Genomic DNA, 15,272 nt, shown 5'->3' on the forward strand with positions numbered 1-15,272 from the left:
GGACCATATATAGCACCCAAAGTTCCATTGATCCACCCAGAAGAGTGCTTTACCAATCCTCTGGATGGCTCCCAAGCCAACCAAGTTGACAGTTCAGCTTAGCCCTCACATTTGAGAAGGTCACCATTAAACAAATAAACATATAAACTTCAAATTATAATAAGCACGAGGGGAAAATAATTCACGGAGGACTTACTTATGTCCACAGCAAGGGTTTTCTCTGTGGGGTAAATGACACTTGAACCAAAACCTGTCCTCCCTTGCCATCTGCCTTTGATCAAGATAAATGCAGTTTTCTTATTTGTAAAATAGGGCTGGTAATAACCCCAGCTTCGTTGCTCATGACAGACCACGTCTCAGTCAATGTTGTTTCCCTGCTTTCCTGGTATCCCTGACAGTGTGTGTTGCTGACGATCTAAGGGGCTTTGTGAGGGGGAATGTGGAGGCAGCAGGTGAGTTGTGAAGCCCTCCAGCACGGTCTCAGTGGGCCCTCTAACTGGCCTTGCTGGCAGAACCTGCAGAAGAGAAGGGAAGATATATTGCCCCCTGATATCAGGAAAGCATCTTTTTCTGGTGAAGGTGATACTGAGCAATAGAAAGGCTCAGTAGGATCAAGTAGAACCTGGTCGCAAATCCCAGCTCTGCAGCAGTAAGTCCCTTCTACCCTCATCTGTAAAACGGTCCATATAATTCCTCTCCAGTGAGATTGTCACGTGGGATGGTAACTTTTAATATAAAATGCCTAGCGTATCATGGACTTCAAGCTAGCACTGTTCCCACCAGAACAGGAAGGAACAGGAGCCAAAGCGGCCGGGAGCTCCAGAGCTAATTCACACTACCGCGATTCAAGTCCCGTCCCACCCCAGTAATGCAGGGCTAAAATCTGAACTTCTTTCATCGTGGGGGCGGAAGGATCTCCCCGGCCAGGGCCCTCGCACCCTCATGTTCCGAGGTGCCCTGCGGTCCTTCCTGCAGGTTTTTGGGGATGAAATGTTCAAGAGGGCGGACAGACCCGTCAAAACAATAGTAAAGGCAGCCTTTCTCTTGGCAAACAGCAGCCTCCGTCCGCGGAGGTCGAGGAGCGGTAGCTGGATGGAAAGCTGATCCAGACGTGGGGCGCCGGGCGCGGCCCGAGTCAGCGGCACGCACACGCGGCGACCCGGGGCGCGGGGCTGTGACCTCATCGGCCGGCGCCGTCCCGCGGGGCCATGAGATCATAAAATGCCGGCGCTCGGCGAGGAGTCGATTTGTTGGGAGCGCGGGGACAGCCGGCCGCCCGCCGCAGTGATCTCATCCAGGCCCGGGGGAGGAGGAGGCGGGCAGCCCAACCATCCCGCGCCGTCCAGAGAGGGATTGATGGCCGCCGCAGCCCGCTGACGTCACCAGCAGCGCCCGTTGCCTGGCAACGCGCGGCCGTCTGCCCCGCCCCTCCCCGAGCCCCGCCCCCTACTGTGCTTTGAGCCTCTATCTGTCCTGGCTTGCTCTCCTTTTTCCTTTCTTTTCTTCTTTTATTTTCCTGCATTGCCGCATATACTGCAAAAACAACAAAAAAACCCCTCTATTATACGTAAGCTTCCAGGCCAAGGTTATCGACGGCGCTGTCCCATAGAAATGGAAGGCGAGATACAGACAATTTTAAAATTTCTAGTAGTAAACAACCGAAAAGGAACAGGTGACATGAATTTTAATAACGTAGTTTATGTAGCTTAATAAGTAGGAAATAATGTCAACACGTAATCTATAAAAATTCATTGATTTATTTTACATTTTTTGTTTTTCTAAGGCTTTGAAATCCCCTGCTTGTTTTTTTATTTTGGGCACAGCTCCGTGCAGATTAGCCACATTTCACGTATTCAAAAGTCACATGCGATGAGTGGCTCCTGACTGGGCGTTGCAGATGTAGAGCATTTCCAGCACCCACAAGGTTCCCTTGTCCCTCCCCGCCCCCCCCCCCACGTTCCTGATTGTTCTGCCACCAAGAGCACCAATGATTCTGAATTTTATCACCTTTTCTATTCGCCCTCCTCAAACCTTGTTTCATTTTCTTCGCTCTCCCCGTGTCTGACTGTGTCTCTGAGCATCTCCTTTTCCCTGCTCCTCATGGTGGCTCAACACACCAGATGGGAAAGCAGGCAGGATTTAAATCCTGGCTCTACCACCGTCTCGCAGCTTTGGACGACACACCTCACCTCTTGACACCCTCTCTTCACCTGTTAGCGGGTGCTAACAACAACAGGGGTGTCCATCTCCTGGGTGGTCAGAGTTTGGGGTGCTAAGCATTCTACGAGAAACTCATTACCAAACCCAGCCAGGCCAGTTCCTTTTTTCTGTTAGTTTCTTCTCTCTTGCCTCTTCATGTCCTGCAGCTGGCTTAGAGCTTCTCTCGGCTTCCTACCCCGCCTCTGTGTCTTGAGTTTTCTCATGGAAGAAATGGGAACTGATGGCACCTCCTCCACCCAAGAAGCATTTTACATGCAATTCCTGGCCCTATAATATGTGCTCGATAAAAAGATCACTTTCTTTCCTTTCCCCTCATCCCCTTGCCCTTCCTTCTCCCCTGGCATCTCACTTCCGGTGCCCTTTTCTTCTGGCCTCTGCGTCGTTTCTCTGCTCTTCTGCCCAGCCTTTTCTCCTGGATCCTTCTCTAGAAGGCCTTCTACCCCCAGCCCTTCCCAATAACCCCTTCTTTCTGCCAGTACTCCGAACTTAGCCCCCAGCTCCTGAACAGGCTTTCTCTGGCTGGAGAAGTCCCCTATAGCAGTGGGCAACTAACGAGTGGGCAACTAACTGGACTCAGAGGAAGAAAAGCAAACCAGAACGAGGGACCATTTCTGTGGGGACAGACGGGTTCTTTGCACTCCACGAGCTCCTCTGGCCAGGCGGGGTGAGAACAATTCCCGCTAACCCTAACGCACATCCAAAGGGCCCTGCCTCCCTCACCTTCAGTCTGGCTGGGCCCCGCAGGAGCCCCTCCCGTCGTGAACCTAACGGGGCCATGGTGCCACGCCCACCCGGTGGTCATGTGACCTGCCTAGGCCAATCAGAGACCCCCGTTGCCAAGATTGGCCTCTGTGTTCACCTCAGAGGGGGAAGCTTGCCCTTCAGGTTGGACAGTGGGGCTGGGAAGAATCAGGCAACTGACTCCTTTGTGTAGTGGGAATTCAGAGTGCTGGCTAAGGCTGCCATTTTCCTAATAGATACAGGTGGATCCTGCATTCTCTAGCTCCATCACCTACGGCAGGTTACCTGACCTCTCTGCCTCCCTCACCTCTTCTGCAAAATAGGAGTGTTAATAGCCCTTGCATCCTAGGGGCGTGCGCAGAGTGGTACCCAACACATAATCTAGTAAGAGCTAAGTCGACAGTTTCGCCACACCACCTGTAGAGGGCTGGTCCTTGGCAGGAGGGAATGAAACTTACAAGGAAGAGGAAAAAAAGGGGGGGGGGGGGAATTGTAGCAACAGAGATCTGTAGCGGCACTGTCCAAAGGTCCTTGAAGCCAAAGCCATTCCCTGCCTTCCCAGTTTCGTGACCTAATGCATTTCCTGCTTTGTGTAAGCTTCTTCAAGTTAGTTTTCTGTCACAACAGAAAGCACCACCCATAGTTTTTTTAACAGTCTTTAGGCCCAAAATGTCAGAGCCAGGTCAGTACTGTCATCGTACAGAACAAAATAGAAGCCAGAGGTGGAGAACAACTTGCCTGGGGTCACAGAGCCACAGGGATGCACACCAAGCTTTTTGACTCCAAATGCCACACTTTAACACTGTTTTCACATTATCAACGGTGACATATAAAAATCAATTCTCTCCCACTCTGCCTTCTTGGGCTCCTGCCATTCTCTGTAAGCAGGCTTAATTCAATTCGTCGGAAGGGTATTTAATACTTGCCAGACTGCTAGCAGTGCGGCACCGAGTCCTTCCCATGTGCCAGGCGCTGAACTCAACGTTTCACACGCATTAGCTCATTTGTCCTCGCGTCAACCCTAGGAGGTAGGGACTGCCACCGTTCCCTTGGTACCAGTGAAGAGTGGATGAAGTCACTTGCCCCAGGGAACTCACAGAGAGGCAGAATCAGAATTCAAACCTGGGTCCCCCACTGCAAAGTCTGCACCCTCCGGCCGCAGGTCCCCCTTGCGTGGAGGAGGCTGAGCTGAGACTCGCAGCCTCTCTGCATTCTGCCTGGCTCTCCTGAAATGTTCTTGTTCTGACCCAGTGGTCACCAGCCAGCTCCACCCTGTTCCCCCACTTCTTGCCTCATCTTTAAAACCGCTCCTTGTTTGCAGAGTCCCCGTTCATAACATCTTCGGCTCCAGAATCCTCTGTGAGCCACACCTGGTATTGCCATGATGTGGCCTCAAGAAAACACCACCGCACGCTTGTTAGGGAATGAAAAGGGAAAACAATGTCTTTGTGATGTTATGCAAATAGTTTTGGTTTCTCAGACTCTCTGACAGCATCTGGGGTCCCCCAGAGTCTCAGGCTATACTTTGAGAAGCTGCAACCCTGGATTGTAGGAACTGTTGGGGTCACGAATTTTCCTAAAGCAGAGTAGAGTTTTGGGAAGTGGTCCCTGGAAACTCGATGAGGACATGCAAAGGAGGAGGAAGGAAGGGAAGACCAGCTGGTGCAGAGCTGAGCCAGAACCTGCGCATTGGATAGGACCAGGCTGAAAGGCTGATAAAGAGTTCAGTTTTGTCTTGTGGAAACTTAGGAGTCTTGCAGGAGGGTCAGCAGGGATCCACCGTAATCAACTTTTGTGCTCTTAAAAGAATGTGCTGCAAAGGAGGTAGCTGTCATTGTCCTGGCATTGTGCTCCAGCCCTGGGTACTGAGGATTGAACCCAGGACTCACACTGAGCTATAACCCCAGCCCTCTTTTATTTTTAAGACAAGTCTTGTGAAGTCACTAAGTTTCTCAGGCTGGGTTCAGACTTACAGTCCTCCTGCCTCAGCCTCCCAGAGCACTGGGATTACAGGTATGCGTCACAACTTTGGGTTATGGCTTTTGGGCACAAGAGCCTAGAACGCTAACCAACCACAGCAGCCTTGCAGATGTCAGGAGAGAGGAAGAACAGTGAAAAGGCCCTGAGGTAGGACTGCGCCTGGTATTTTGGAGCCAAGATGCAGGAGGCCGATCACATAAGGCCCGGAGGACATGGCAAGGGCTTCAGATTTCACTCTGAGCAAGATAGAAGATACTGCCAGTTTGAGCACAGGGATGATCTAATCTGCTGTGTGTTCTGAAAAGCTTGTTTTGGCTGCCATGTGAAGAATAATCCCTAGCGGGATGAGGATGGAAGCAGGGGCCAGTGCAGAAGGCTGCTTCTAACCCGATACACAGGTGGATTGGCTGTTGGTGTTAACCAACAGAAGAAGCGAGGATGAAATGGGAGTCAGACACAGAGAGGGACAGTGCGTTGTCACAGGTGCACGGCTAGGAAGTGGCAGAGTCTGGGCTTGAACTAATCAATAAAAAGAGACGGAAACCCATCTTCAAACCCCAACTCTGCTACCTACTCCAGATGCCAGAATAGAATGTCCCAGACCAGGCAGCTGAAACAAGAGAAAGTTCTTTTCTGGCAGTTCTGATGACTCCAGGGTTCAGGGTCCGGTGCTGGCTGGTGGGTTCCTGGGGATGACTCTTTACTTGGCTGGCAGGTGGCTGTCTTCTTTCTGTGTCTTCACAAGGCTGAGAGAGAAAGAGATAGGGTGCCTCTTCTTCGGAGGCCCCATCCCCATCTTGGGGGCTTCCCTGTCACAATGGAACTAGTTCACTGACGCCTCCTCTGCAAATACTAGGTTGCCAGTATCTGTGGCCTCACATCTGCAATTCCATCCAGCTGCAGATCGAAGTATTCAGGAGAAGAAAATTACGTTGGTGCTGAATGTAGACTTTTTTTTTTCCACTTTTCACTATTTCCTAAGCAATAAAGTATAACAAGTATTTATATAGCACTTACACTGAACTAGGTATTGTCAGTAGCCTAGAGATGGTTTAAAGTGGACCGAAGGGGCCAGGGGACCAAAGGGGCTGGGGGTTTAGCTCAGCGGCACAGGTTCTGGGGAAGCATAAGGGACCTGGACATCTACAGGGACTCTGAAACCCTTCTCCCACGGATACCAGGAGATGACTGCATATTGAGGTTTACAGCTTTAGCATACAACTTTGACAGGACACCATTCACCAGGTAAGGGGCCTTAAACAAGCAGATTAGTTGTTTTCTTCTTGTTGTTGTTTGACTTAAAACACCAATCATCTTTCTCTGCTCTGTGGGTCAGGCTCTCATTCCGATCATCCTGGGGACAGCTTGTCTCTCTTCTACGTGACGTCTACCAGCTGCGTCACCCAAGATGCCCTCCTCAGTGCAGGTCTGATGATGTCTCAGCCGCGGTGGCAGGAGCAGCTTGCACAGGACCGTGTGCTGGGGCCTCTGTCCTCACTGTGGACTGCATTCTGAGCCTTTCTTCTTGTGTTCTCAGAGCCACTCTCTCTTCACGTGGCCTCTTTTCCTGGTCACTTCTTCTAGATGGGCTTTTCCCAAAGTGGGGGCTGGAGGAAGGGGAACTGGCATTGGGAGGGAGGGACAGTGGCCAGGACTCTTGAGCCTGGACGTGGGGGCCCAAACACTCTACTCTGCACCTCAATCCTAGTGAATGCCTGCTTGCTTGTTTCCTTCTTTCTCTCCCTGCCTCCTTCCCCTCTTCCTTTCTCCCTTCCTCCTTCCTTCCTTTATTCCTGTACTGGGGTCTGAAGTCAGTGCCGCATTTGCTAAGCACACACTCCACCACGGAGCCACACCCAGCCCATACTTTTCTTTTGAGCCTGCAGTGTCTCATCCCTGAGATAATAACGAAATGCCCACGTGCCTGCATTGTTACGAGGCTCCCCTGAAGCTGTCACTCTGTGCTGGGCCCTTCCCGTGATGCTGTATGTTAGATCTGTGAGTGTCCCTGGTCCTCACAGTCACCCTGTTGTGTGGGGTCCAGCTTGCCTGGACTTGCGAGAGTAGATAGCTACGTTTTTAGGACATTTTATGAGCGGTTGTTAAACCTTTGCCAACTTGCAATTGGCCTTGTTGGAAGTATTTACACTACAGAAATTGACAAACACACAAATCAAAGCATTTCTTCCCTTCCCCTCCGTGAGCCAATTTGTCACCATGCCACTGCGTGTGTGTGTGTGTGTGTGTGTGTGTGTGTGTGTGTGTGTGTGTATGTGTATATGTGTGCGGTGTGTGTGCGCATGTATTCAACCCCTTTTATAGATGACGAGACCAAGGTTCACATAAGTTAAATTACTGTCCCAAGCCAACCAGCTTAGCAGGTGGCAGATCTGACCTCTGAATCCCACAGCCCACACCCCTGACCTCTATGCCATCCCATAAAAGACAAAACATGAAAAAGAATTTCATAAACAGCAAAGCTATATGAATATTACAGAGGTTGATACAGAAGAGAAAAATCCTTTCCTTTCTGTCTGTGTCTTGTTTACCCACACAAGATGCTCACAAGCTCTGACTGTGTCTCTCCTCCCTCCTCCCCACCCCCAGAGTTTTCTAGCCGCCTTGCTGGTGTAGGTGCGTTATTCTCAAAAAGTTATCTTCTCCCTGTTCATTTCTCCTGCGGCTCAGCATCCCGCTCGCTCGCCTTTGTTTACCATCCGCCTTCCGGAATCCGCCTCTGCTGTTTCCCATTTCACTTTCCAGCCCGCCCCCATCCTGGCAGTGAGGAAGTCAGAATAGAAGCCGCCTGTTGCCACCCCCTTTTATCAGAATCTGAGCCCAGAACCAGCCGCGCTCCACCAGTCTGCAACAATTACTGGTGCTCCTCCTTCGCGGGTGACAGAGGGGCCAGACGCCCCATCCTGCGATCGCTTCCCTTGTTCTCTGACACCCTCGAGAAACGACACGTTCCATTTGATGGTCGTCACAAATAACATGCTTAAGAAACCTGGAATTATAAAACTGCTTAATTAGGGAGAGATGGTTTCACGGGGATATGCCCAGTTTTCTCTGGTGGTTTGATCTCCTTCTCGGAGTGGCCCGCCCTACTCCAGCAACTAATTGCTACTTTAACATGGTGCCACATAGACGCTCTCTCTTTTAATTTTATTTTCTGTAACATCAGTGCTTGCTGATAAAATGGAGTTCTCTTCAATATTCCAGCTCTCCTTTGTCAGCAGCAAGCTCTGAAAAATTAACATGAGGAGTAAGGATGGAGTCTTCTGCCTCAGGAGGCCTCAGCTATTAAGTGAGCACCTGCTGTGGGCTAGATGCTGGGGACATGCCCAGAACCAAATGGTCTCTGGGCTTCTGGTCCATTGGAGAGCAGAGTAAAATAAATGTTTAAATGTCATGAGAAATCCTCTGAAGGAAGAAGAGAGAAGCAAGGGAGTATCACCGGACGAAAAAAGAGGGGAAGGAAGGAAAGATGGATGAATGGGTGGATGAACAAATAAACAGATGAACAAATGGCCAGGTGTGAGGAAAGAAGGGGACAAACGGGGGAAATTCCAGGTGTCCACTGAATTCAGAGAGGGGTGGCAGCAGCAGGTGAAGGCTAGACATTAGAGAGTCGGTGGTTGGTCCAGGATGAAGTAGAACATGAATACTCACCGAGGTGAAATCAATTTGGGAGAAATGAAGAAATGGGGTGGCCAAAATTGAGTGATTCTGAAGTACAAAGTGCAAAACATGGTGGCTCTATAGAACTGGGGCCTATTGCCAGGTGGTGGACAAGGTTTGGCCACCCCTGTCCTCCATGGAGCTGCTATAGCATTGGACCAGTATCCATCACACCAGTGGCCATGAAAAACCAACATGGCAGCCACTGCACACGTCTGTGTCCCTTCATCACCTCACCTCCCAGAAATTCCAGGAGGAAATAAGCATTTCCCTCAAGGGGTGTTTCTGGGTATGAGGGACTTTCAGGAGTCGGGAGGGCTAAGGAAGTCCCTTTGGGAAACAGTGACCTCACAACAGGGGGACAGTGCAATGGTCACAGAGGTGGAGGGGAGTGGGTGAGGGGATGTCCTCACTGACTGTTGGCAGATATGGGCACATCTGCTTTAAAGGTGCCCTTCTGAGTGGCCTGTGTCAGGCCCCCAAGACGGAGGTAGGAGCTGTAGCCACATGCCACACGCCATCTATTTGGCAAATAGCATGTTCGATGGCCTTTTTCTGTCTAACTTGAGTAAATAACATGCTTTGTCCAAAAAAATTAGAAAAGAGAGAAAAACACAATGAGTGTGTTTTTGCATTCACCATTTTTTTCCCACTTGGAACTATAAAATGAGCATTTCTAGATAAACTTTACCAGGATGATTTAGTCTTTCCTCCCTCCCTCCCTTCCTTCCTTCCTTCCTTCCTTCCTTCTTTACTTCCTTCCTTCCTTCCTGCCTGCCTGCTTGTGTGCAGTACTGGGAATTGAACCCAGGGAGTACTGGGATACCCTCTTCCTGCCCTTTTAAAAAATATTTTAACATTCTTATATTGAGACAGACTCTCACTAAGTTGCCCAACCTGGCTTTGAACTGGAGATCTTCTTGCTTCAGCCTCCAGAGTAGCTGGGATTACAAGATGTGCCACCACCTCTGACTTCTTTTTAAACTTTAATTTTGGAATAATTTTACACTTAAAGAGAGCGCTGTGTTTGGAGTTGGCAGACACGGCAGCTTCCCCCAGCTTCCCCTAATGTTAACGTGTGATGTAATCATAGATGAAGCCAGGAAATTAACACGGATGCTGTTACTATGAACCGAACCCCAGCCTTAATTCAGATGTTGCCGGTCACCCCACTAACATCTCTGTCCAATCCAGGGTCGAGCCCAAGGTCCCACTTTGCGTTCACTTGCCACGTTCCCTTAGTCTGGTGCCACCCGGCCATCTGTTGGTCTTTCTTTCACTCTGACCCAACATAATTTTGAGAGTGCTGAGCTGTTATTCATGGGCTTCATCAGGATTTGTCTCTGGCTTTCTGATGCTGGACTGAGGTTCTGAGGTTTTGGTCAGGATGTCACCAGAGTGATGCTGTGTTCTTCTCTCTAGTGTACCAGAAAGTTTTAGGATGTTGCTGTGACTTATTTTGAAGACTTTAACCTGGATCACCTAGTTAATGGGGTGTGCAGTTGATATGGTATATGTTTATTTTCTTGCTGTTTCGGAGGATAATATTTTAAAGACTGTGTGGCTCTCCATTCTAGGTCTCTAACCTAAACACGCCTTCTTTTTCATACATTTAATCTGTGTCTTTCTGTGTCGTTATAAAGAACACCGCAGAGGCCTCTCCTATTGGCACGTTTGCACGTATCCCTAATTATTTTATTAGTAGGATCACTGGAGCAAAAAATTACTCACATTTTTAAGGTTGTGGATGCCAAGGGCAGGGTTACATTTTTGTGTATTTCTTCGTTTTCTTCAGCTTTATAATGGTAGCACTTACACATAATAAAATGCACAGATTTGGAACAGAGAGTTCAGTGAGTTTTGGCAGATGCGCAAACCGATGTAATCACCATCACAATCGAGATGCAGAATTTTTCTGTCACCTCCCCAATTCCCTGCATTGCGTCTTCCCACCCTTCACCCCAGGAGATCACCAATCTGTTTTCTCTCGCTCTATGTTAGTTTTTGCCTATTCTTGGTCTCCAGAATAACACAATATATAGTCTTTTACAACTGTCTTCTTTGATTTGACATAACGTCTGTGAGATTCATCCACATTCCTGCAAATACTGGCCATTTGTTGATTATTATTGCTGAGTAGTATCCTATTGCATAAATATTGCCAGGATTTGTTTATCCATTCTTGCTGTGATGGACGTTTGGGCTGTTTCCAGTTCGAGGATCTTATGAATAAAACTGCTAAGAACATTTCCATACATGTGGACATGTGTTTCCATTTCTCTGGGGTAAATACCTCAGCATGGAATTACAGAGTCACGAGGCAGGTTTATGTTGACCTGTATTAGACACGACAGGTTGGGGTTATTCTGAGCTCCATTTTCCAGCACCAGCGGCGGGAAGCTTGCAGGACTTATCTAAGGGCAAGGGGAGAAGTGGAGTACAGTAGATCTTGGGGTCAAGCACAATGCTGGGTGCATCTCTGTTCATCTGCTCCAGTTCCCCAGAGCAACCTCACTGTGGGGAGAAGGGGTCCAATTCTGTAGGAGAGAAAGCTGAGCTCACAGATGTACAGCTAAAGGGGAGGCACCTCCTTCTCCCCAGCCCGCCTCCTGGAGACAGCAGGTAGTGCGTCTCCCGGCTCTTAACCTCCTGGCCTGTGTTACCTGTTCCAGTGCCCTCCTGGCCAGGCCCCTGGAGGGAGTCACCTGCGGTACAACTGTCTAGGAGGCTTTTCCAGAGAGGCAGAGGCTGTCCCCCCATATTTCACTTTGAGTCCTCCAAGCCTCTGCAAGAACCAGAGAGTGACCACACTCCAGCCCTGGCCCACAAGTGTAGGGTTTCTCCCTCCCTGAAACCTGATCCTGGGTGTTTTGATCTTCTGGACTGGTGGGTGTTGGGTGAGGGCACTGGGCAGGGGCCGTGTCTCCCTGGCCATATCGGGCCCCATTAAAGCTGGCCTGAGTGCTTTCCAAAGCTGATTAATGGCCTGCCTGTGACCTGGAATGTCATTACTGCTGGGCTGAGGGCCCCCCAGCTTGGTCCTTTGGGTCTTTACTGCTAATAATAATTGATGTTCTTTGTGTGGTTGCAGGGAAAGTTCTATCTGGTCATCGAGGAGCTGAGCCAGCTGTTCCGATCGCTTGTCCCCATCCAGCTGTGGTACAAATACATCATGGGTGATGACTCCTCCAACAGCTATTTCCTGGGAGGGGTCCTGATCATCCTCTACAGTCTCTGCAAGGTGAAGGGACCCTGGGGCTGGAGAGCTGGCCAGAGGGAGGCTGTGTTCCCAGACCAGGCCCAGGATAATCATGGCATAATCATTTCTGTTCTCTTTCCTTTCCTCTTTTGTTTCTTTTTTAAGACAACTTCTTAAGTTTCCCTGGCTGACCTGGAGCTTTCAATGCTCCTGCCTCAGCCTTCCGGGCTAATTCCCTTTATTTGCAAACTGGGATAAAATTTCACACAATGTAAAATTAACTGCCAACCATTTTGAAGCGTGCAACTCTGGCACTTAGCAGGGTCACAGTGTCATGCATCTACCACCTCTACCCAGTTCTAAGACATGTTCATCACCCTAAAAAGAAAGCTGGCACCCCTAAAGCAGTCAGTCCCTCACTTCACCACGCTCCCTTCCCCCAGCTCCTGACAGCCACTAATCTGCTTTCTGTCTTCTGAATTCACCTGTCTTGGATGCTTCAGATATCTTTTATTGGTGTCTGGCTTCTTTTACATACCGTTTCTGAGGTTCATCCGCACTGCAGCAGATGTCAGTACTTTCTATGGCTGAGTGCACCTCGGGTTCTTGCCTACGAAGCTCACCATATGCCGCCCTTTCACAGCCGTCCAACGCTTGCCATTACCACTCCCATTTTGTAGGTGCAGAAACTGAGGCTTACAGAGATGAAGTTACTTGCCCGAAGTCAGAAATAACAGCAATCGTCAAACCCCATCACGCTGCCTCCGAAGCCCAGAGCTCTTCACCACCTTGCCATTGAGAGTTTTTCCTCTTTCTTATTTCCAAAATATCCTCCCTCTCAAGTTGCACACCCTCAACTTCTCAAGTCAGTGTGCAGTGCTTTCCTCCTGATTATTAATATAAATCAGGGTTTTTTTTTCCCAAAACAATAAACCCATTCTCCTTGTCTTGTTTCATATTCTCTATCTGGCTTTAGAAGGCTATGAAGGAATGTGTATGTTGTCTTTCCTTTCTCCCAGCAGAACTAGCCAGGATCCGTGCAGTGTCAGGCATGGGGCCTGACCCTGTTGGCAACTCTCATTGACTGGGTGTGGCAAGGCGGACTTTGGCTAGACTCAGAGGAAGGGTGCTGTGATTGATTAGCAATGCCTGCCCTGGGTTGGGAAGGGGAAAGTGCACTACGTGTGCTGTTTACTTGCTTTCCTGGCCTAGGCTGAAGGGGAGACTTTTGATACTGGGCAGCAACACAAAAACCAAGCTAAAGTAATGTAAATGGGAGGAAGTTTACTGCTATTCTGAGTCAAAGACAGGGGCGAGATCTGCCAGGGAGATTGTTCAGGGGTCATGGAAGATCTGGACACTTTTCAGCCTTCATTCTGCTCTCCTTTCAGTCATTTGACATCTGTGGCCGTGTGGGTGGAGTCCGAAAGGCCCTAAAGCTTCTCTGCACCTCTCAGGTGAGTTGGTCCCAGTTAGTCCTGACCGAGGTCCCCAGAACTGGGAGCTGAAATGGCAGCAGCTCTTGCTTACCCCTCAGACCTCACAGGGCTCCTGAGCTCATTCATGACTCTCCTTGTCTCCCAAACTCAAACAGAATTATGGTGTCCGAGCCACCGGGCAGCAGTGTACTGAAGCCGGAGATATCTGTGCCATCTGCCAGGCCGAGTTCCGAGAACCTCTGATTCTCCTGTGCCAGGTAAGCAAGACTGCACTTCCGTAGACCCAGGTTCAAATCTAAGCCCTGCCTCTTACTTTCTGGGTGGTCCTGGGCAGGTACTTCACCTCTCTGAGCCTCAGTGTCATCTGTAAAATGTAGAAATGCCAGATTCCTTGTGATGTAGTGTCACAATCCCCTAAGCACAACCCCAGCTCTATGCTTTTGTTTGTTTGTTTTTTTCTTTTTCGTTTTTATCGGTACCAGGGATCGAACTCACGACTGCCTGCTTGTAAGGCAGGCGCTTATGCTGCTGAGCTAAATCCCCAGACCCACCAGCTCTATTCTTGATCCTCCATCTCCCCTTGCCATTTTAAAATGATCATGATAATACCTGTTTCTCTGAGCTGTAAGCATGCTTTAGAAGACTGCCTATGGAAAGAGCTAAATTTGAATTATTCAGCCATAGAAGTTGCTAGTATTATATTTATGATTATAGGTACAATCATTATTGCTATTTGTTTTCATATTTGTCAAGGGTCACCAAGGCATGGTGGTAAGTGGTGGTCAGTCCCTCTTAACTCCCTAAATGGGTCCCTCCTCCCCGCTCCTGACATCAGGGGCTGGGTGTCAGTTCAGCAGATGTGCATTGGGTCAAAGCATCCTATTAGACACCGAGAGGGGAAGCAGGGGGCGCACAGAGCCTGTCCTCTCCTCTGGAAGCTGGTGGCCTCCTTGGGGAGACAGACACATACATAAATAACCATGAAACAAGGCAGGCGGTGATAAGTGCTGTGTAACAGAGATTCATGCAGGGTCCCAGGGGACCAGGGCAGAGCGCTGCATTCCAGGCTGGGGAGAATTTGGGGAGGAGGCATCAGCCTGGGGCCCAGAAGGAATGGAAAGACAGATGGCCCAACCAACACCCCCGAAAGAGGGGACAGGAGGTGGGGGCCTCTTTAAGCATTCAGAAAATATTGGTTGGGAGTTTTAGAAGAGTTTGTTTGTAATTCAGACTTCAATTTTCTTTCTTTTAAAATTGATCCTCAGTTTATGGAAGTCAAAATTGAAAAAGGAGACTAAGGCTACTGGCAACTAAATGTGGTACGGGCTCTGGAACAGGGAAGGACATTCAAAGCACTGGCCGGGTGAAATCTTAACCACGCCCTGGGACTAGTTGGTAGTAAGGCATCGTGTGGGTTTCTTAGCCTTGATAAATGTACTGCAGAAATACAAAATGGTAATGTTAGGAGAAACTGAAACAGAGCCATAGGTATATGGAGATTTTCTGTTCGGTCTTTGCTAATCTTCAGTAAGCCTAAAATTATTCCAAAATAAAAAGTTTGTTTTTAAAAAATTGTAGTACATATGAAGGACGGAAGAGGCCTCCTCCCTTTGCCCACCAGATCCCTAATCCTCCATCTTCCCACCTGAGCAACCAGTGTGAACAGATTCCTATCTTTCCAGAAATGCTTTCTAGATTTTAGACAGGTATAAACATATACGTACAGCACACACGTCTATGTACATGTACATACAAATGCACAGAAGACATACACACAGAAATTTCTCTTCTTAAAAAAATAAAAAAGCATGAACTGAAGCATATTCTACCCAAGCTGCTTTCCACGCCTTTTTAAACTTGCAACTCAGTGTTAGAGATGCACCTTGTTTGTTTTTACAGTTGGATGGCATGCCATTTCATGGTTAGAGCTTTAAAATTTTCAGTATTGGGATTCGACCCAGGGCTTTTGCATGGGGCTCTTTTGCTCCCAAGCTCTTTTATTTTTTATATTT

General features: G+C 48.9%; 1 protein-coding gene across 5 annotated transcripts in view; it reads left to right on the forward strand.

The window, feature by feature from the left end:
• The window catches only part of Rnft2 (ring finger protein, transmembrane 2), a 73,206-nt gene that overhangs the window by 47,605 nt on the left and 10,329 nt on the right, over positions 1-15,272 (forward strand). For all 5 annotated transcript variants that reach the window (XM_063225712.1, XM_063225713.1, XM_063225711.1 and 2 more), the window contains 3 exons: positions 11,714-11,863; positions 13,213-13,278; positions 13,416-13,517. In XM_063225712.1, the coding sequence (XP_063081782.1) occupies positions 11,714-11,863; positions 13,213-13,278; positions 13,416-13,517 (318 nt within the window). The remainder of the gene's footprint in view (positions 1-11,713; positions 11,864-13,212; positions 13,279-13,415; positions 13,518-15,272) is intronic.

The sequence above is a fragment of the Cavia porcellus genome, unplaced genomic scaffold, assembly GCF_034190915.1.
Source record: "Cavia porcellus strain 051 isolate PalLab524CR breed Dunkin Hartley unplaced genomic scaffold, mCavPor4.1 scaffold_16, whole genome shotgun sequence".
In the NCBI taxonomy this organism is placed as follows: Eukaryota; Metazoa; Chordata; class Mammalia; order Rodentia; family Caviidae; genus Cavia; species Cavia porcellus.